Source organism: Centroberyx affinis, unplaced genomic scaffold (genome assembly GCF_046629955.1).
Source record: "Centroberyx affinis isolate AG114_WGS23_722 - 3 ecotype Tasmania unplaced genomic scaffold, CSIRO-AGI_Caff_v1 ptg000205l_1, whole genome shotgun sequence".
Lineage (NCBI taxonomy): Eukaryota > Metazoa > Chordata > Actinopteri > Beryciformes > Berycidae > Centroberyx > Centroberyx affinis.
The window spans coordinates 107,523-131,500 of record NW_027278897.1 but is presented as its reverse complement, the minus strand read 5'-3'; the positions used below and the strand labels follow the sequence as shown (position 1 = coordinate 131,500).

Here is a 23,978-nt window from a genome sequence, read left to right as displayed (position 1 = left end):
GCTAAATCAAAACCAAGTGATGATGACATTGAAGTCTAATGCGTCTTAAGATGACGAAGCTTCTCAGTGTGTTTCGCATCGAACCCCACTGCAATCTATTTGCTTCTCAGGAGAGTCAGTCACTCGAGGTAACATGAAGAGTTAGTTAACCTGTGAGAGCGTGCTTGCACCCTAATGCGCTGCAGATGTAGCCATCTTAGAAGTCACACATTTTACTGAAGGCTTGCTGCTCTGCTGCTTCTCTGCTTCTCTGTCCCTTAAAGGAGATGTTTAGAGAAGGAAAATTGTATCTATTTATCCAGAGATGCAAGGAATGATGTTGCAACCACTTTGATCAAGAGACACACGTTTTGTGTTACAACAACATGCCTATTCGGTTAGATTATATTTGAGAACATTTAAGAAAGAACAGGCTGCAATGGCCGCTAACGCAATACTAATGGAACATAGATGCAGGATGGATGCATGATGTGGGACTTCTATGACAGCTTTCACTATACATGACTGCCAGGCAGCCATATTACTCATGTAGCTGGACGGTCTATCATAAAAGTGGCTGCGCATAACAGGGACCTGATGTGGGCTCCTGGCAGTCCTACTCACTGCCTGCGGTGAGGCTATCTAACACAGTCAGAAGGATTTATCTGCTGCTGTGATCAGACCCACAGCAGACCTGCCTAAACACAGCTTATCTCCCCTGCAACCCAGATCACATCAAACCCGGGGGAAAGGTTTGGGAGAACTGTGGAGATCTGCGAACAAATCCCAATCAGATGATTCAACCTGGAATCATCCGAGAAGCAGAATCTAGACCTGACAACGCTTCTAATTCTTCATCAAACCCTCCCCCTCTCCTCCTCTTCCTCAGGCTCCTCCTCATCCTCCTTCCCCCTCCCTGGCTCCATTGCTCCAGGAGATCCTATCATTTCTCCCGCAGACTAGATTTCTTGGGTGACTTCAAAGCTTGTTCACTAAGTGTTTAGAAGAATGCAATGGAAACAGGAAAATAATGTTCTGATTTCTGTAAACTTTATAACATCTGCTTTTGCTTAGTGCCGGTGCAGTGTGAAGCAGGGGCTCCATACTGTGTTCAGTTTGGGACATTTTTTCCCACAGTTTAAACGGAACCTCACACGCTGTGCAAGATGGGAAGGGTAAAAAAGCGGCTCAGGCCTAAGGAACATATTCTTTATGGTAACAAAAATGACAGTAAAGGAAATCTTTGGCAACAGCAACGGCATGTTTTTATGGGGGCACTGTAAAGCTCCTCAATTCAACCCCATTTTCAACCATGTCACAGACCATTTGAAAAGCAGGTGAGGATGAATCCCCACAAGAAAGGTAATCCTTTAACCCTCTACGAACTAATTTGCGTCACCGTTTGTATAACCTTCATCTTTCGCGAATTTAGAGGATACAGACAGTATATTTCCACTGAGAGGGAAAGGAACCAGGCAGGGCTTTGCTAGTGTCCCAGAAGGCCCGTGAGTAATGTTGCTGGCACCACACAAGCATACACACAGACTAACGCTACCTCCTTGTGTATACACAAGATGACAAGCCGGTTTTAGGCCAGGCCCGATAACTTCATCACAATCTCCCCATGCTAACAGGGCAGCATGACAAGAGCCCCGTGTATACACACACAGCATCCGACTGGCAGCCCCGGGGCTCCTGTCTCCTTTCCCCTAACTCAATCATGCTCAGGTTTCACTCTCGCCCATCCGAGGCTAACTCACTTCCTCTCTCTCTATCCCCTCCCACTGCCCCCCATCCTTAACCCACATCCCATCCCTATAGTATCAATTCATAGTCTAATATACATGTATTTCTATAAAGAAAAGGCAAAGCTGCTATCTCAAAACCCATTTGAAATAGCAGCTTTTTTGAATACTGAATTTCCAAGGACTAATATTACACGTAGGCTATTTCTGAAAACCTAAAAATATATTTTTGGGTACATTTTAATATGTTATTTAAAGGAGAGTGGGCAGTCCACGTACCTTTTAATACATCTTTTTTATTTATTCAGACAGTTGGAAAGCAGCGAGGGAGACAGAGGAGAGAAAATTCTGGCAGGACTCGGTCCTGAAGGCCAGAAGGAGCACACATGTAGCTTCAGAGGCAGCAGCTTTAACCATCTGACTCTCCAGGAACATGGATAAAGGAAAAAAATCCTCCCTAAAACACACAGCTATTGGTGATGAACCTTGCATTTCAGGGTCCATTTTGTTGTTTGGTGGTGTATTTTTCATATTCCCATGGATAACTGCCCAAACATAGACAACGTGACGTGACATGGAGATATTTCCAGCACAGCTACAATGGAGTTTGAATAGCAGACATTTTTTCAGCTATCTATCAACAGTAAATGTCAGGTTTTGATGTCCGCCTCTCAGAATCAAAGAGCAAAGGCGTCTTTCTAAATTTACTATTTTGCACTGACGTTCAACAACCTTAGAAATCCATCATAGAAGAGGCAGAGATACCAGTTTCTCCTCCCATAGTAGCCTCAATAGACCAGAATGCAATGCAAACACAAGACATGTTGTAGAAGGGGCACAACTGTCACTTTTACTCAACTGGAAAAACGAAAAAGCTCCCTTGCTATCTCTATGCTATCGCTATCTCTCTATCCGCCTTCTGTTCACATATAACTCACAGCTGAATGCAACAAGTTCAGGCACGCTCTCTGGGGGGTGTCGAAAGGCATTCTGGGAAATGTAGGAAATCACTAACTGAAGTAGAGGCAGACAAGACAGGTTGAGGGAAAGTGGGAACACCAACAAAGTAAATGACAACACTTCATCACAAAATAACTCCTGGGAGCCACTGAACAGCACAGATTGACGATATCTAACAATGTATCCGAGGATGAAATTATTATTTTAAGTGTTTTTGCTTACCAAGAAGAGATGAAACTGTGCATTGTCTCTTTAGCACAGGCAACACTGAGGGCACTCCAGACTTAACTCAAGCTGAACTAGGCCGCAAGTGGGGGGGACCAAATCCTTGTCAAGATCGTGTGCCTGTGTGAGGCTGAACATGCACTGGGTCCACTCCCCTCGACCCTGCTCTGTTCTCTGTTAGCTGGGACTTCACACATCGACTCGTAGGGGATTGTGACAATGCCATTTTGTTTACAGCATTGTTGTATCGTACGTGTTTAAGGGTTAATGACTTGCAGATGCGGCGTCGGGTTTGTTTCTAGCATGAGGGACTAACACGGCGAGGGCGTTACAAATTGGACATGTTGCGAGGGGTCAAGTATGCTGTATTGTCAGACACAGTGCAACACGCCAGGCGCTGGAGCTTGTCTTAACTCAGCAGTGAGGTATGGTAGGGGGTCCAGTGTGAGATAATGCACATCTGTTCACTTGGCTCTCATGCAGGAGTAATCTCCCACATCCTATACTGGTGAGATATCCCAAATCACCTGCGTGTGTGTGTGTGTGTGTGTGTGTGTGTACGTGTGTATATGTGTGTTTGTCTCAGACATGTGTGCAGTGGTCAAGCCAAGCATCAATGCATGGCTGGCAGGCTTTACAGGCCTAACTATTTGTTTAAGTCATTTCCTCACTTTTTTTTTTTCCAGAGGTTCCTGCTGCAGGAAAAACAGCAAATGAGAAAAAATAAACGCGGGGGGAAAAGAGGCAAAAACAAATTAGCGTGAGCGACACTGAGTGGAGGAACACCCCGAGTTCTGACCTAGGGAGCCACACAAGAGAACAACACACAGCCAGATACAGTAAGCACTATAGGCAGAGATAGGGACTGACTGACACATTGGTATTAGAGATAGGGGTCAATTGGAATGCATCTGTGCACTGAGGAATGCCATTTTCATTCAGACAGGAGACATGATGAGTCTAAAGTGTATATCTCCTCCTAATACATTTTCATCAGAGAGACTCATATTTCAAGAATAAACCAGTGATAAATTACTTTCAAAATAGTCTGGGTAACAGCCACCATATAGAGGTTAAAGGGGAACAGCACTCCCTTTCATTGTCTAGGACAGTGGTTCTCAACGTGCGGTCCGGGGACCACCAGGGGACCTTGAGGGGGTTCCAGGGGGGCCCCAGCAAATTGATAAATTGTTAAACTTCACCATTATTTAGTTAGTTTATTAGTTAACACAGTTAGAGAATGTAGAAGAATGACTATTTTGATCATAGTTTCACTGTTATCTCTCTACCTACAATACAGATAGTCATGGAACAAAATCAAATCTAACGATACAAATATTCTCCGATTTGGGTCTGAGAGACAAAATCTCATTAAATGGGGGTCTGTGGCTCAAATGTGGACTAAATTAGGGGTCCTTGATATGAAAAAGGTTGAGAATCACTGGTCTAGGAGGCAGCTCCAGACTTTATATCTCATTACTTCACAAGTCTTATTTCTATATTTCTGGCACTGGGAGAGGGTTGTTAATGCTCACAAATATTGACTGGATGACTAATAGTAACAACAAATAGAAATTCTAAATTTGAGAGCTGTTCCCCTTCAAAGCTGAAATCGCAGCATGAACACATGAAGAGTGCAGCTGACATGGATTCTGGGGGAAAGCTCCTGCAGTGACACTTTCCCTAATGGCCTTCCTCTGCTGTTGACCATGACTGTCAGACTGAAGGGGAGGAGTTTAGGAGCCGCTAATCTTCCCTGGTCAAGAGTCGCTGGGTAAACATTAATTTCATGGCCAGTTGGACTCAGGTTGTGTCTGTTCTAATTGGTCTGGAGAGGGAAAAAAAAGTGACATCTTCCTTCACCAATGGCCGGCTCTACCTCTGTCACCTATAGTCCCTCCCCCCCCCCAGAACCTCCACATCCAGGTTGAGCCACTCGCTTCCTGCCCCAGACGCCCACTACCATGATGAATGGGCCCAAGCTCCATTCAATTACGCCCAAAGTGCGAAGAGGCAGGAACAATGGAAACTGGCCTCGGCAGTGCGGTGCAGACCCTCAGCATTCTTCGCAACAATTTAGACTAATTAGCATCAACTCCTGCCCCATCCATCATACTCCTCAAGAAACATAAACAAACTGTCAGCTCTAGCGTAACAAACAGATCGCCCAGCTACTTAACACAAATTATTCTTACATGAAACGTAGCTTCTCAGGCAACCTTCCCCCCTTCAGGCCATCTGGGGGAATGGAGAGCTATTAAAATTGAAGACATATGTTTCAGTCAAGTTCAACTCTCCAGAATGCCACGGCGGACACAGTGACAGTTTCCCCTGCTTGCTTGGCTCTGATGGTCTCGGGCTGGGAGAGTGACTAAATGGGGAGTGGTGTGGATCAACGTGGGTGTGTGAAAGTGTGTGTCTTCTGTGTGTGTGTGTGTGTGTGTGTGTGTGTGTGTATACATGTGTTACAAAAAGTGTGTGTTTATGCATGTCTATGGTTTTAAAAATGATGATCTTGTGTTTTTACCATTGTGTTTTTACCAGTCAGATTATTCTTTGATTTGAGAAGAGTCTGTGGCCCCAGATGAAGATGGATTGCATTGTTTTGCTCTTTGTCAATTGCCATACAAACATCAGCAGCCATAGCTAAATGAATCAGGACCAATCAGGACCAGAACTGTGACATGTTTCACAATTCATGACCAAATCATCTTTAATCAACTTCAATAAACAATTCTTTATTTTACACTACAAAAGGGTGATTTTGCCCCAAAATAGGAGATACTAAGTTGTGGTTGCAATGCAATTTTTTTTCATTTAGCAATAGCAGCAGCCCAGTATTTCTGCTTCATTTGACAATTACTAGACAACAAAACCAAATTGAGCTGCTGACTACTTTCAGGTCGTAAAATCATTTCACTATCACATGAAATCTTTTAAGCTCTGATATCAGTGAGTGGTGCCTGGGAAAAATCATGTTGATAACTTATTGGCTCTGAGGGGATTTTTCAAAATCAGAATCACTTTAAATGCCAAATACAATACATGTACAGGAATTTTCCTGTCTCCAGCAAGAACAATCATGGGTGAATGAGCAATTAATGAGAATGTAAATTGACTGGCATTCTAAGTAGGCACAGACTACACAAACGAGCAAGTTAAATAATCAACACTTAACGAAACCAAACACTTTTTGATCACATTTCAGTCTTCACGTTTGATTACATTTTAAGAGGCAATCTGACACACCCAGGAAATGCGGTAACCGAATTTAAAAACATTCTTTCTGTCTGAAAAATCCCATTCAAGACATGCTGTGGTGTCATTAAAATACAATTTAACGCATTCTTTTCACACTTATCTTAGTGCTTACAATCAGTTATGAGGCCTCTATGATAAACAATTGTAAACAAATTACCTCTAATGAATTCAGAATAAAAATGTCTTGTAAGAATGAACGCAGGGCTTTAAAAAAACCCACAGCACTGCTGATTGGTGTAAATTGGACGAAGTTATACAGTAAGCTTGTTTAAGAATGACCATGTGCTGCACTGGAGCTCCACCAACACTCCTCCCCCGAACAACTCCCCCGCCCTACATGGACCAAGCTTAATTTGTCAATTTTCCATTTCCTTTTTGATGTTCTGCAGTGTGTGAAATGCTTCACTAATTATCTAGGAAGTTTGGCAGGCGAGGCTTGTTGTTTTTAGAGGGCCGATGGCAAGCCTCACTCATCCTAGCGAAGGAGGAACTGTGCAAACTCACAATGACAAATAAACCGTAGCCCCCCTCTCTCTTAACAGCGAAAAATGTTCAACAAAATAACAAAATTGAGCTAAACGAAACGTCAGCACCAACGCTCATTTTTCTTTCCTTCTCAAGTGTACTTATTCCACATTAAACACACCACAGTGCGGGGAAAGAAAAAAAAAAAGAGTCTCCCCAAAACCAAGGGAGTTGAGAGAGGCTTTGACAGGCAGATTGCAGAGTTGGATGCCTAGCCAAGGTGAGAGTGGAGGGTTATTCTAATCAAGCTAATTCCCTCCAAACCTCAAAATGATGTCATGCAATGTTTGCTCATTAGAGATTCTTGTCAGGAGGCCAAGACTAATTCTCATTCAGTCGTGAATGCAAATATGAACCCGCTCTCTCTCTCTCGCTCTCTCGCTTTTCACAGGAGAGATTTAAGTAAGATCTACGCAATATGAAATGATGGAAAAGGGAGGGAAAAAAATCAGCCTCTCTGGAATGACTAATAAATGGATTACTTTTGTCGTTTGGTCAGCTAACTATACCTCAGATGAAATGACGCTTGATTCACCTACATGCAAAACACCCGTTTCCCCCCCTCGCTTTCCCACAAAGCTCAATTTTTCATGTAGGCTTTTTATGCAGAGCTTTCCGCCCCGTTTCTTCTCTGATGGGTATCACTCACAAGCCGTTAAGCTTCTGAACTGCTCTCTGGCCCATACTGTCGGTACGTTGACTCAGCCCGCAGAGTGATGCTCATATCATATGCACAACTGGACCAGAAGGAGAGCAGGACAGCCTAAATGCTCTCTTGTGCTCTCTCTCTCTCTCTTTCTCTCTCTCTCTCCCTCTCTATCCCCCGCTGCCAGTCCACAATCTTTCTGCCCTCTCTTTTTTCATCTTCTTTCCTCTGCTTGTCTGCTGTGAACCCGTTTTGTATCTAGTCTTCTTGATGAATTGATCAGTTATCGGTCAGCTTGTCTGCCTTCATTGTAGCAAAGTGACAGGCAAATACGCTACATCCAGCCCCCATATACAGTATGTTTCTTGCCAATATGTGCAGTAGTACGCACTGACTGACATCTTCACCGACTTCAACCGTGTTTTCAGCAGCCTTCTGAACCTCCCATATGCATGTATTGATATCGTCAAAGAGATAGACTTATCTTTCATATGTTTACGGCTCTGTCACGTATCTCTGGAAATCTTGGAAATAATCTTCCTCTGTTTTCTTATTCTTAAGTAAACCATTTTTTTTCTGGGATTTCTACTGTATGACATTTAAGAGTGTCACAGATGAATAGCTCCAACTGTCCGATAGCTTCCAGGTAGTAACATATTAGTTATAATGATTTTCTTATAAACAACCTACACTGTTTACAAAATGCAACTGTCATACTAGCCTATAATACCGGGCTTATTATGATTTGCTGAAATATTGAGGAAAAGTGTGAATATGCAACTTGTGTACCGTTTTTTCCACATTTTTGGAATCCATGGGAACCACATTTATTGTGCACACATTTCATATGCATATTATTATTATCATTATGTAGCAATTATTCTGTATATTACCAGCTTATTACAAAATATATGAGTTGACTTCATATGTGGGTTTCAGACTGCTTCGTTTTTATAGGCCTATACATAAACCCTTTCTAGCCCTTTTAAAGGCTGAAGACTGAGGCTGCAGAAAAATAATTTTTTTGGGCCTCAACCACCATCAAAGTTCCCTCCCTCCCTGATCTACCATATTGCTTACACTGTGATGAAGCTGACTGGAGGATTTCATGTACACAAGTGTGCCGAGCCGAGTACAGTAAATCACTCCCTCTGCTGACGGTCGGAGGGCTGCGTTTCAGGTGCTGTTCATCTGGCAGAAGTTTCAGAGGCATGCCTCCGGAGAAAGAAAACAAACCCTGATCCGCTTCCCCACAAACGGCTCCCCGCGAGCCGCCAGCGGCCTCCAGGAGGCTGACCAGCCGCTCCGGCCCCTTGGACCAGGATGTTTGGGTTAGAAAATGACTTTGCCGCTCCCTCAGCCCCTTTCTCTAATTGCCCCAAGGGTAATTACCTTGTCTCCTTTCCACTTAAGCAAAACCAAGAGCAATGGTATTATTATATGAAGTAGAAAATAAAGTTTGATACAATTAGCATGGTTAATATTCATATAATTATTATTATAATTATGATAATGAATGTATTAAATCAGAAACTATGGGTGCAGCAAATATCAATTGACTATTAGTGTGCGATGTAAAAGAAAAAAAGTATTCTGACAACTGGTGGTCTAGTAACTGACCATAATGTTCTGTTATTTATCCAAGAACATACAAAATGACTGAGAAATTACAAAATAAATAATCCTAAAGAAAAGATTTTGCTAACAAAACATTTCCTCAAGTAATCACAATAAAAACATCTGCAAAACAGCAATGGCCTGTGTATGATCACACCAGACATTTCCTTTAAGGCAAAAAAAAAAGCCTCACCATCAATTTCAAGTAAATTCTGCATATGCTGGGGGTTGTAATAGCAGAGGTCCGAGTGTGTCACTCTGCGTTCCTCTGGCTGGGGACTGATAGATTGGTGCAGAGTGCAGATTCTCCCTTGGGTGCTATACATTCAGGCTGCTCCGGTCCAAGTACCATTATGAAACACACCCGAGAGTACCGCAATTCAGGAAAGACCAGAACACCAATGAAGCTCTCGAAAGATTTCTTCTTGTGAGGTAAGGCAAGGACGGAGGAAAATTTCCGACTGAGAATCCCCTCTAACAGTCACACAGTCACACGTGCAAACAACCTGGCAAACACAAACACAGGAGAAAAGTCAAATCTCCAAGTGTACAGTACATGAAGTTGGGATGCAAAAAAAAAAAAAAATCACCTGCTCTAATACATATGCAAGAGACTCTTGGGACACTTGGGCCACCCCTTGAAGGAGCCATGCTCTGCTACAGTTATTGTTGCAGTCACGTTCTCCTTTTGAAGACATTAACATCAATACTTCGCTGTGGAAACAACCGGGCCGCCTGTGTGTTCCAGCGAAGCTTCTGGGGGATTCTTATCGAGAAAGCATCTGTCAGGGCCTCTGATTACCGAGCTGCCCAGCTGAGCGCTCGCACTGTCAGGCTGCTGATAACTTAACCTTCCTCCGTCCCACTCCCCCGCCCCCCCCCCACCCACCCACCCACCAACACTACCCCATTCTCGGCCACTGCTCTCCCCCTGGACCCACTTCAAACGCTGCAGAGCTGCTGGGCAGGCGCCCTGTGTGGTCCACGTTCTACTAAACGCATCTCAGTGTGAACTCTTGTTTTAAACTAACGCAGGCCATAGAAAATATCGTCTGCGTCATATCTGAGTCATCGCTTGGATCCCAGTGTGGGGGAAAAACGATTACAAAAGTATCCATGCATTGGATGAAAGATTGGAAGCGTTTCAGAGTAAATGTAGACGCTGTCTGCTGCGCAAGTCATTCATATATGTGATATTAACACCTCCATCCATATCTGTGGTATAAAGTAAACACAGATGTGGGAAATATTAAGGATTATCTCATATTTTAAGAGCTGTAGGTCTTGGCTAAGTGAAATCTATTGCACATACATGTCACAGGATCAACACGGCGATCCATCTTGATATTACCTAGAAATCCATGAACATCATCATGCTTTACTCCTAAAAAGTGGCGCTGGGAACAGTCCGAACTCTAAGATGAAATCTTTGAAAAGATAAACAACAAAGTCAGCCTCGCTATTAGCAACGCAGATTCGAATACAACAACGATTTACTGAGAAAGAGTAACAAACATCACTGTGGCTCTCTTCTGCCCTCTAGTCACTCTAACCAATTTAACATATTCATGAAAGATTTGGATCAGATTCTGTTCTTAGGGCAAAACATTTTGATCCTCATTAAATACCTGTGCAGCAAATTGATGCCAAAATCAAGACCATATTAACTTTATTTGAAAAACGCTGATTTTTCTTTGCAAAACTTTATATGCACAGATGTTTTACCCTCAATATGTCTTTTATCAGAAATGAAAACCAGACAAAGGTGGTACATACTGTAGGAACTGTGCACGTTTTTCGTTCCTCCTCCTCCGCAGGCTTGCAGCCCTACCCAGGAGTACGAGAGTATACTGGGGACAGATGAGAATCAACACACTGCTCTTTTCCATGACCCGACGACTTCTTTCGCTCGCTGTTATTTCAAACAAAATAAAAATGAACGGCTGCATACCTCTCGCTGTCCTTTATAAGCACTTTCTCGATTGTGACATTTGTGTCTGCCTTGATTTCACTGCAGGACTCTCTGCTTTCGAAATGATAATGAAATGGTAAACAAATTCCAAACATGACCTTTCATTCGGTTTTGTTTCTCATTATCAAATTTTGCCTCTTACACTGCCAATGTCCTCCTCCTAGAGTATGTCATCTTTTTACCCAGTCCGGATCAGAAATAATACAAAGTGTCTATAAATTTGAGCTTCCCTAATTAAAGCCTTGTCCCAGGACATTCTCTCGCACGGCCACCAAGCACGGGATATTTCCCCTGAAAAGACACAAATTGGCCCATGAGCACAACAAATTACATTATGATTACTGCACTGGCCCAAATGCTGTTCATCTTGATAGAGTTAACCCAAAGGGGGCAGGCCCGTCTCCCGACTACACAGACAGTGGGAGCTAAAAGGGGAGAAAGAATTACAGTTTTTGGCCAGGGCTTACTGTAAAACCTGTGTTATAAATTTCCAGCTCATCCAGAGAATCACAGGGCAGACACACAATGCGCACATACATACACGCACACACACAGATATATACACGGAAACTGCCATGTAATTCAGGGTTTTCAGTTTGAAGTCCGGTTTTGTTTTTGTTTTTTGACAGTACTTATTATGTTTATTTATATTGCAGCGCTTACAGCAGAAGCACAGAGGGTTTGTAATTATCTGAACTCTTGAATCGTGTATCAAATTCAGTTGAAATAACATGAGGTTTGCCTTGGCCTTGACTTTTCAAAGATTTTCTAAAACAAAACGAAAACTATTAAACAACAGATCAAAAACCGGTGAGCCTGAAACATCAGCATTAGGAACCTGTCCAGCAGTTACTTCTACCGCAGTGCAGCAGGCCCATATGTCTGACCTGCTACCAACTGTGGCTATGGGCTACAGGGCAGGAGGTTAAATGCCCAATTCAAGACTTTTCAACACTTAAACATGTCAGTGTTCATGAGGAACAAGGCGGTAGAGGACAGACAGAGGACAAGCCCGCGCTCTTATTCATTTGAAAAGTGAGTAATTCTCGCACCGCGGCGTAGTAGAAACTCCACAAGTCACAATACAAATAGTTTGATTTTGGTGGGTTGATAGAACACAGAATGAAGCCATGGCTGGTTCTTTATCACTGAAATGAGACATTGAGATGATGAATTTGCAGGGATGACAGACAGTGGCACTCTGCTCGAAAGGGCTTGTTTCTATTGTAACTTCATTTGGAGGTTCACCACAGGACTGGACTCAAAAATACAGACAATACACACAAACACAAACACACACACACAAATATATTTATTCCTTGCACAAAAACATAACCCAGAATCATATGCCACTAAACACACACGCTCAAATATATCCATTTTCTTTTCACAAAAACAAAACTTGTATGCACGCGAATCACACACACACACACACACACACACACACACACACAAACACACAAATACACAAAAATATATCCATTTTCCTTATATAAAAGCATCACTCAGATGCATATACACGCAAAACAAACCAACACACACACACACACACACAACGTAGCCATTTTGTGGCACGAAAACATAACCCAGATGCATGTGTATGCTACACACACACACACACACACACACACATACACACACACACACACACACACAGTCATTTTTCTTGCACGAATACATAACCCAGATGCATGTGCATGCAAAACACACAGACACACACACACACACACACACACACACACACACACACAGTCCAGTCTAGCAACTGTAAACTTTCATTTTGGTACAGGGTCACTCTCTCCTTGCCCCTTGACTACTTAGTCTAAGTGCTCAATTAAGCATAGCTTGTTTAGCTGATTTCCCTCCCAGTTATATTATTGTTGCCATGTGCTGTACTATGTATGCCTTCACTTTTCTATTGCCATGGAATTTCTGAGTGATCTCAGTGTTTGCTTTACATCTGTCCTCTTCCCAGTTCAGCACGTGCCTTTTTTCTTGCTTGAATATCCCTTGTGCTCCTAATAATGACTTGACTTGGTGTAGAGGAGCTGTGTGATCATCTTATGTGATATTAAGTCACACAATGATGTGATAAAAAGGCTTGTTATTGACACAAGCAGTGACTGTAGTACCTCCATAATCTAACATCAGCTACAGTGTGCTTCCTGCAGTGCGCTGGTTTTAATAATTGCCTCTTCTAAATAGGAGGCAATGATCCAGGGAAAGCCTCCCATGTTGAGCAATCATAATTATCCTCCTGAATCCGCTCTTACCATAACAGTATAATTATTATTATTGCTCAAAGGCCTTGCAAGCATGACAAATGTCCTGGGCCTTTGTGTACTGCTGTGCCTGACCATGAGGTTTAATAGAGAAGGTTAGAAAAAAGAAAGTCCCGGCGCTCACTTCTTATTGGCTGAGTCACTTTTAAAGTGTAAAATAAAATACCTGATAAACATGCACCTGTGACTGTATAACAGCTGACTTAGATATTAATGCACTAACCAAAAATCATTGCTCATACCAGTAGCCTACATATGCCGCGTTCATTTCATATCAGATTTACCATAAATACAACCTGCCGACTGGGAAAAACCGTTCACATCAACCTCCTAGTGGTAGCTAAGTACAAGCAGGATAAATGGGACTTTTTAGCAGGCTCTGATTTCTCCCACTTGGCGTCACGAATTGCGAAAGTGTGTCGACACACTGCAGCTAATCCAGCGATGTCAGTTGTCCAAGACAATCAGTTGTTTTCACAGTGGCTAATACAATCAAGTCTAGGCTACTGCTGCACTTTTTTTATGGTTGATTTTATAAAATTCATAAATAAAAAATATTTTGAATATGGGCATTCGAACGGGTTACATGTGAACACTTCCAAGTTGTAGTTGTCATCCCATTCTTACGGTTCTTCCCATCTGACATGAACATTATACGCTCATATGGGAAGAAGAGGAACAGGATGACATTTTGTTGCTAGGCTACTTTAAGTTCCAACTTTAGCTCATTGGAACGTAGGCTGCACACCCAAAATAATTTTTATTTATGAATTTTATGAAATCAACCATAAACAAACTGCAGCAGATGTTGCTCACTTTTCATAAGTAGGATTGACTGTACGAATATATCTGATAATTTAGATTTCTATCTGCCAACATCGGTGGATTCCCTGCTATGTTCTTTGCTTGTGTTGAGATACTTCCGCAATTTGTAATGCCACATGGGAGATATCAGAGCCCGCACAAAAATTCCCATATATCCTACTTGTAATTACCACTAGGAGGTTGAAATAAATGTTTTTTTTCCCAGTCTGCAGTTCATATGGTAAATCTGATAATGACCTGAACGCAACATTACAGAACATAGCTTAGCAACCGCTGTGTTTAGCCCTATGGTTTAGCCACTGTTCGGGAACTATTTTGCTTGGCGGAAGAATCTAATTTATTAGGCTATCAATTAATATAAAAAATGTATTAAACATTTGTATTCGTTTTTCAATTATATTAATAATGCAGTGATGTTGCATTTGCATCTTATAAAAGGAATCACTAGCCGCTATTATGTTGCTTCGTGGAAGAGTAACATTTTAACTAGGCTATGTTTATTAGCTAATTATTATCTATTAAAAATGAAAGATTTATTGAAAATTTGCTTTCGTTTTAATGACATTATGCCACCTAAAAGCAATAACCCACTCTACTCGCTCCCTGCCTAACAACAACTCAGCTGTTCCAAAATCACTGTAGGCCTAAAGGCACGCTAGTGTAAACGTGCATGTGCGCGCGTGTGCGTGCTCGTGCATTGTGTGTTGCGTCCACAAGCATTTCACATCCCTCTGCGGTAACAACAGAGGAGTCTCCCACGCTTGGCTTCCTCCGGTCCCCCAACTCCGCCAGTGAGCCGTTTTCATAAATCATGTCATTAAGATAACGTCGTGAGCGCGACGGAGGGTCATACATCACAGCACGAGCCCCGGCGAAACTCAGCTCTCCTCCAGCCTCCTGCATGACACACAGCCAGTCATTTGTGTCCACTGGAGGGACATTTGCTTTACAGTGCATCTCCCAAACCATACATGCTACTATGCTGCACCCTGTTGTACCTTTAAAGAGGACATAAGCATTTTATATCACCTCTATCTGGTTTTACAGAATGACATTTCAACATTATATGGAAAGAGGAAAGGTAAAAAAAAAAATAGCATATTATTTAATTTAGGTGTTTGTGAGTTTAATAGGCCTATTCTGATTTCTTCTTGTAGCCTATGCGAACATCCTAGAAACAGTTTAATACAGTTTTCAGAGAGGTTTTTTTTATTTTAAGAGGTGCAATAGCGGACATCAGGATTCACTGAACATTTTTATTGCTTGCTGCACTCAGATTTATAGGAGACAGCGCAAAGACAGAGATAACTTTGACGATGATTGTTGAGGGAGACTCAGACAGACCTGTCAGATGAGGAAGATCCTGAAGTAGTGTTGGGGAAAATGAGGAAGAGCTAGAGAGGCATCACCTGAGGAACTGTCTGGCATCCAGTATGGGCGAACGGTGATTAGGATTTGATTGATAACTGTTTGAAATGTAGATGATGATGAGTGGCGATGTAATGTGTGAAGCACAGAAATACTATACATTATGAAAGAATTGTGCCTTGGTGTCCGCTACATTACACATAGGCTACAACAGGGGAAATAAAATACTGTTCTGAAAAAAAAAAAAAATTGCAGCATGCTTTTTTCGCTCAATAGACTATGTTTAAAAAATGTGAAAGACTTAGAAATCCAGAAACTGTTTTTTTTGGGGGTTTTTTGCTGGAGCTGCACAGCGCCGCTCTTTCCCTCAGACAAACTGCTGATTTAAGAGGCTGCCAATATACTGCAGTCATCATTATGTATGCTGATTGTGGCGCAGGAAGACAGCCAAATTGCACAAGACTTCCACCGCCCAAGGTCGTTAGAGTAAAGCATGGGTCGAGGTAAATATCTGTCCCTAACGAAAAGTACTTAAATATTCCTATGGATTTGTAATGTGTATGTGGTTCAATAGTGGGTTTATAGTGACATTATCGTCATTTTTGGCATTTTTTTGTATCTTCTATGGTATAGTTTCTATGGCATATATACAGTAGGCTATATTATATATTTGCTGTGATATTTTTATAGCATCCTTCTAAAATATATTAGCCTATAGGAGTACAGTTCTTTCCTATAAGGAGGAAAATTCCGATAATAAAAAATATGTCTTGTCTATGAGTAGTAATGCACTCACTATAGATCACTTTCGGCATGCAGGGATATTTTCTATTTTTTATTAAGCCTTGTCCTGTAAGATGGATTTCAGCTATGAGAGCAATTCATACCGCATTTAATTATGTCACTGACTTAAAATATCTCAACCAATACCACAGAACTTGTGCAAAAGCATTCATTATTTTATCATCAACATTTCAGTGTGAGTTTACCTGCTGGTCTTATGAAATCTATTTTGGGATGCGAGGCATTTCTAGCAGATTAATTACCATTTATGCCTGTTCACAGTCAACTAATTTCTTATGACATTGTGATCCTTCACATTTCCCGGGAACGGTAATTAGTTGAAGGAGATAATAAATCTTTTTTTGTTTATTTTTGGAATGCTTGGTGCGTTCTGATCCAGTTTTCCCATATTAAATGAGGGGTTACGTTAATTATACACCCCGCAGCATGCAATTTCTTCATAAAGAAACATCAGAAGAAATTCCCTTCAAATTAAACCTCTGACATCACTCCTATCAAAAAATAGATCATCAGTCAACTGAAAAAAACGCGGGAGAAAAACGCTTCAATCGCCAGTAAAGATTTTTACTCATGAGCTTCAAATAATCAATACAATCTCCTCTCGTGTTTAGAAGCCTGTCGGAAGAGCTGCCTTGATGGCTTGTCCTTGCCTTGGCTTGAAAGAGACACGTATAAAGAGAAGCATTGAGAACAAAAGACAGATGTGTCCAGTTAAGTAGCCATCCTTCAGCACTATCATGCCTCATTTTAACCAAGCCATCCACAACCCCACGGACATCTGTCTGTCAAGGATGGAACAGAAAATGTAAATGGCTCCTATTTAATGTGAGCCAAAGCACACATTAAATATGAGGGATGTGCCTTTGCCCGCACCCCCCCCCCAGCCTCCACCCCCCTCCAGACTGGGATACACAAGTCTGAGGATGGGAGGCAGAGGGAGCTGATTTAGAGGAACAGGCCAAGCACCCCTCCAAAATCAACATTACTTCAAACATGAGGTCATCTAAACATCTGTCTACAACATGTCCGCTGGGAGTTCAATCAAAGCCCCGCTAAAGCATGTACAATTGTTTCTGGAAATAAATATTAGGCCTAATTCAGCTCTGATTGGTGCAGCCAATCGAGGCTCAGGGAGGAAACTCTCATGGTAACGGCCATCTCGGTCAATGAATAATCCTCATAACAACCCCCCCGCACATACACACACACACACGCACGCACACACACACACACACACTTTGTTTAACTTTATTTATTTTATTTTCTCCCTACTCTTTTCTTCCTCTCCTTCTTTTAACCTAAGTGGCTTTATTTGTTCTTTCCCGACTAATTTCAGGTTCACTGTTTAAAACCAATTAAATCAAGAGAGCTGGAGAGTAATTCAAACGAGGCTCTTGACAGTCTGGGAGAAACCTAATCATACCCGGGGCGTCTGTCTCATGTCGTCACACTCCATTTGCTAGAGTGGGATCGATTTACTCAAGGAATATAAAAAATACATTTACTCAGGAAATAACCATGAACTACAAATGTTACAACGTTACAATGTCAAACTCGTAATATATACATGGATAGATTTATTCACAAATGTATAGGCTGTTTATTTATAGTGTAAGCACTATATTTTTAAGAATACAAATATTTTTTATTTACTTATTTTTTATTTAATTGACAACATAAATGCTCGTTATACATAAAATATGTGTTTCAAATTCCACAACATAAAATGCATATAAAAATGATTTTGTAGAATCAGCACAATTTAATTGCCTGCATCCCAACACACTCTCCTCATCTGTAGCCTGTGCAAAAAGTGATTCACCAAAACGCAACACCCACTAAAGAGTTGTAACACCCCTTTACTATGAGACGAGATATGGTGTGCAACTGCTGCCCCCTTGTGGTTAAAACATAAATGCACGTTTTGATGCTGAAGAACTACATTACCCATGCATGCTGCACACTCGTACACTGCACAATAAAACATACTTTTGTCTAAAATATGAAATAAAAATGTACATTTAGACTTATTGCAAATACCCTGGTAATAAATCCCACAACCATATACCCAACAAATACGTTCTACAAGTAACATAAACAGGTGATTTCACACACTGTTTCTGGCACTCATCACATTGCAGCAGGACCGGTGCAGAACTGAGTGCAAGCTTATGCCAAGGGAGAGAAAATTAGTTCCTAACAACCAATCATTACAGAGAGGTGGAGCTCGGCCGGTGCGCTGATCTGACCTCTCACAAGGTAAAAATAACTCCAGCTTGTCCAGACAGCCAAAGAGAGCCAAACTGTGCACCAAAGGCAGCGTTTTCCCCCCCTTTAATTCACATACAACTCGGGCTCTGTGACCGGGTCGCACATAAATTAACACTGGTCTCTCTCCAACCTCGTTAACAGTGAATTAGGTCCCAAAAAAAACCCAACAAAAAAACACGACACCCACAGGAGAGGCTGGTGTGGAGGCTGAGGGAAGACTGAGGTCATTCTGCTCAGGGTTAAAGCCTCCATCCCCTGCTCAGCGCCTGTCTGGCACACTGCTCCCATCATCCTCCTTGGTGAGGACAGATGAGGGCCCCTCAGCCTCTAGGGAGGGAGGGGGGGGGGGGGGGGGGGGGGGGGGGGGGGGGGGCGGGTGTCAGGACAGCAGGTTCTCAGACCCAGGGGGGAGAGACACGCAGCGATGCCAGAGTACACACAACACCTCAAGTCTCATAAAACAACTGCTGAGACGAGTCGTGCCTGAATACTGCATAATTAAGAAGCATGAGTTGATTGTTTGTTAAAGGGGCAATAAAGGAATAGTTCACCCCAAAATGTAATTCAGTCATTATCTACTCACCCCCATGTCAGACGAAACGTCACTGAAATTTGTAGGACCACTGGAGCTACAGTGGCCAATGTGTGTAACTGTGTTTTTGGTGGTCCTACGAACTTCAATGGAGTTTCGACTGATATCGGGGTGAGTAGATAATGACTGAATTGTGGGGTCAACTACTGCTTTAACCAACCTATGGACCTCTATCGACCTCTATCAGCGACCAGTAGGAAAGGCACGTATTGCAATAATGTCACATTTTCACAATGGAAGTGAGCAAGCTCGCTAATTAGAGCAGAGGTCCAACAGAAACCTGTGGTGAAGAGGTAAAATATATCACAATGAACTTGACTGCGTGGGATGGCATGGCTTCTTAAGCCTTCATAGAAGAGATGTCTTGCGTTACTGGTGGCTTACATGTAGCACCGTTCTCCATTGTTGAGCAGTTCAAAATATGTGAGAAGTATGTTGAGGGAAGAGATCGGGAATGTCTTGAAATGCCATTGGTTGGAGAGTTTTTATAAGAGAGAGAGAGAGTACAGGCCAGAGAGAGAGTTTTGAAAGCCAGACATCTCAGCCTGAAAGTATTTGTTGAGTCACTGGTACTGATTAACAGCCCCATCACACCAACTCAGATATTTGCTGGTGGGACAGTAAAAAAACAGATGTATCTCCCCTTTAACTGTTTGCTTGGTAAAAGGTAAATATGTAAATGTTACACTAAATTACACTCCTGTGCTACTTTTGAGAGCAAATACACATGCACACGCTTCATATTTGTAATTCACCACTGTGAGATTTTGAGGAGAATAACTCATCTGCTGAAGCCACAAAGTCAATTTCCAAAGAAGTTTTCTTCATCCCATTGTTTTCTTATTTAGAAGATCATTTTTAAAAACGTATGTTCAACATCTTCACAATCAGGATTCAGATTTGTGTCACTATGGTTTGTGAACAAGAAAAAAATCTATTCCAAAGCTAGAAGCAAGAGCCGAGACTCTGTTTAGAAACATAATGCTGGAGGTGCTTCACTGGCAGTGAATGGTGGATCAACTTTGCGGACAAAGCAACAATACCCAGCATGAAGGCATGAGGGTACAGTTTCTGGTTCTTAGCTGTTCACAATACAATGAAATAGCTTGTTTTGTTTGAAGAGCAAAGACATACACAAAGTCAGTCTCCTATATATTGACAGTGGAGCAGCTCCAGGTTTTGTCACTTTAGAGTCTTTTTTCTGTTGCAGTAGTTATTCATGTTCACAGACAAGTCCAAATTCACAGGAACATCATATTAATCATATCTGTTATAGGGCAAATTCCCACTGAAAACAGGACAGGCAAATGCATCAAACATTTGGCATTTGCTCTGCAAAACTGACACTCCTCCTGCCACAAACCGACACTCTACCGACTATACGAAACCGATTGAACAGCTGAAGAGAACAAAGTTACCATTATTACACTTAATAATTATGAGATATGGAATTCATAATTAGGATGACATAAGCCATAATAATAATAATAATAATACAAGTCATAATTGTCACAAAAGGGACTCCTCACTGATATAGAAATTATTATTTCTAGTAAATTATTTTGTGTCCCCATCATAACTGTGTTTTTTAAGACCTTTATTTATACACAAAAGTGTTTTTTCCTGAGCACCCATGTTCTTTCTCAGTTGCCTGCTTCACATTCACACAGTTCCACAAATATACTGGAAGCTGTCCAGCTCAACCACAATTGTACTGTTGGCCACTGAGTGACGCCACTAGAGCAGTGAGGGACTGAGAGCCTTGCGCAACAGCATCCTGACAGTAGATGTTGATGGAGGGTAAAGGATTACTCATTCACTGTCCCACATGCAGATGCTCCCAGCCCATCCTGAGGTTCAAACCGGTGACCATCTGGTCATAAGCCTGATTTCCAAACCTGCAGACAGACACCCTGATAACTCCAGAGACAGTTGGATACTGTAGTTGATCTTATTTGTTTAAACAGGCATGAAAAAACAAGAAATATGCAAACTACTTACAAATGCCCTCCTTACAAAAAGGATGTGATAAGCAGTTGGACGAACTTTGACATCATTATGACAAAATTGGGACATGTGAAATGATTAACTAACCTACTAACCTTGACTTTGCTTTTGGTTTGCATATCCTTTTACATAATGTGTATGATGACTGAAACAACCTGATATGTAAAATGATTAACTATCCCTTCATGCAATCTAAGCCTTCTTCTCATTGGCAATAAATGGACATTTTTTGAAAACACAGCAATATAACAACATTGATTTCAATCGCTGTAACTGCAGCTGAAATTGAGCAAACAGAGTAGTGCAACAAATCATAGTGCATCATATATCAAATCACTTTTGGCAAATCACAATAAAGTACATAGGCCTACATGCATTCCACCCCACTTCACATGCATTTTACCTGTAGCTATTTCATGACTCTTTCAACACATAATATCCACCTTTGAAATACAGAGGATATAAATTAAAACAATCATAAGAGAATGACTCATGTTCTGTATGTGGGGGCGGTAAAGATGTTCTCTCATATTTAATTAGCCTATGATTTATCAAGACTTGGGTGTGTTACATAGTTGTTGCGTACTTAAGTCATAAGTTTGACTTAACTATCTCATAATTATGAGTTCTATTACATGATTACAGTTCAGTAGATGTTAGGATTAGGGTGTCTTCTTTCATGTTATGGGCAGTGATGTTGTGGTAAATAAAATGAGGGTAAACTATGATTTATGATAACCAAAATACAGCCTTAGGCTATTATGTTTTCAAAAAAAGTGTTAATTCATGATTTTTCCTCATTAAAAGGCCCTATCTTCACATAACTTCCATAAGTTCTATATATAATACTAACATGTATATAACTCCTTACTATGATGAATATCTACTATGATTTACCATATAACGATTTATGTCAGGGTTAGGCTGGTAAACCTTATTCAAATAAAAAGTAGCCTTGGATAAAGTGAATTTAGATGGGTTTATTCTCCACTACATCCCTGTTTACGGATTTTTCCACGTTAGGCTTTTCTCTCTCTCTCTCTCCTCCCTCCCCGCTCCACCTCTCTACTCTACCGTGAAAGTATTAAAGCTCTCTACCGGCAAACACGAGATAGCAACGTGTCCACCATATTACACAACGTACCCAGTACAGACTGTGAGAAGCGGAACAGAGTGTTTTCTGAAGGTTAGATCAATATGTACCAAGTGAGGCAAGATGTTACACGTCTGCCTACTTGCGGACGTCTGTCCCGTTAGGCAGCCTAGACCGCTCCTGTTCCCTGTTAGGCCAAATCATTATCACCAACAGAATACCGCAGGCTAACATGAGAAAAAAAAATCTCACAGAACCAGAACCAGATGACATTCCAGCACTATTCGTTAATATGCAAATTCTAGACAATTGTACGCATGTGCGAGATGATTTCCCGCCCCTACGACGTTTCGGTCTAGCGGATAAGGGCTTTGCTTTTCCTAGATGGTAGGGATAGGATGATAACTGTCTTGACAATATATCATCTTTGGTTAAATGATGAGAACTTCCGCTAGATATATCGTTTATGCTGTTGTTGATTAGCCACGCATGTGCGTTTAGAAACATTATGTACAGATTTGTCTGGGCAAGAGGATAAACCGATCTGTTTGAGCAGGAAGACACAACTTTTTTTGGTAGCTACATCTCAGTTCCGTGTAATGGATAACATTGTATTGTAGGCTCGTAGGTTAGCAGCGGAGCACGCTCTCACAACTATTGCGTAATCTAAATCACTCGTTTCAAATTGTAGCAAAGAAAGAATTTGTTAACTCACCAGCTGATCCACCGGCAATAATCTGATGGGATGCTTCCCGTAGTAAACTCTGCGGCTTTTGGGTTGTCATGTTTCAGTTTTCCGGTGTTTTTTTCCTGCCAAAGCAAACATTCACAACGAGATAGCAGTATTAAACACTGTCCATCAAGCGCTGTAACAAACTGCTTCTGTATTGGAAAAAAAAACCCAACCTGGCGTTTTGCTGTGATGTGAGATTCCTCGGTTGTATCTTGTCCAACAGGTTTATTAGATAGACTCTGCCTCCTCTTTTGTGCAGACACGCTGGAGAAAGCGCAGCAGCGATATCTCTCCCAGAGCTGCGGAGGCTAGGCTAGGCTAATATGGAATCAATTACCAGCAAACTGCTGGTTCAAATTTAACCTCCCATTGCCTAACAGCAGTGATGAAGTGCTAGAATACTGTAAATAAAAAAGGTGGGTGAACTATGACCTCCGGTCAGTGATCATCATAAGGCAAACAACCACCAATACAAAGATCATATAGACCTATTTTCAAAAAGCGCGCATTTATTCTTATCTCTGTAAGACCAATTCCTTATGCAACAGTTTGACACTGCTTACTACTGTGAATTTACAGTTTTAAGATTGATGTCAGTCTAAATAGTTGGGTTCACCCCCACTGCATCCCTGCTTGGAACTAGGCTGTTACAAACAATAAGAAACAAAATGCATCAAGAAAACAAGTGAGTCTCGCTGTCTTTGTCTTATTTTAGGAAAGAACGTAAATAATTCAAAACCACTTTTAGAATTACTTTATAATCAACAGGCAAGATATTAAACATTAATAAGACAATGGAAACCTGATGGCACACTTGTCAGAACAGGCCGATTAGAACTATCGCATACACTGTGAAATGTACTGTAGGCTACATTTATCAAAGTCCACTATACATTTGCTGCAGAAATGCCCGGGGGCCGTTTGCGCAAGAAACATTCCCGTTATGTAAGATAGCCTACACCCAACGCCCCCTAAAGCTGCAGCTTATCACTTACTGACTGTTTTAACAATGTTAACAATGAGTGGAGATATCAGCTTTGAATTTTGCATTTAGAGTTTAAGAGTGTGAAGTT

General features: G+C 41.5%; 1 protein-coding gene across 2 annotated transcripts in view; it reads right to left on the bottom strand.

Annotated features, from left to right (window-relative positions):
* The window catches only part of slc25a21 (solute carrier family 25 member 21), an 82,946-nt gene extending 59,773 nt beyond the window's left edge, over nt 1-23,173 (bottom strand). Inside the window, exons 1-2 of one of the 2 annotated variants that reach the window (XM_071539700.1) lie at nt 23,079-23,173; nt 22,888-22,982 (exon numbers count right to left, since the gene is read on the bottom strand). In XM_071539700.1, coding sequence (XP_071395801.1) covers nt 22,888-22,957 — 70 coding nt within the window. In that variant the 5' untranslated portion in view covers nt 22,958-22,982; nt 23,079-23,173. Of the gene's footprint in view, nt 1-22,887; nt 23,044-23,078 lie in introns of those variants that run through there. The other variant, XM_071539691.1, reaches the window with a different exon arrangement.
* Between the last annotated feature and the right edge of the window lie 805 nt (nt 23,174-23,978).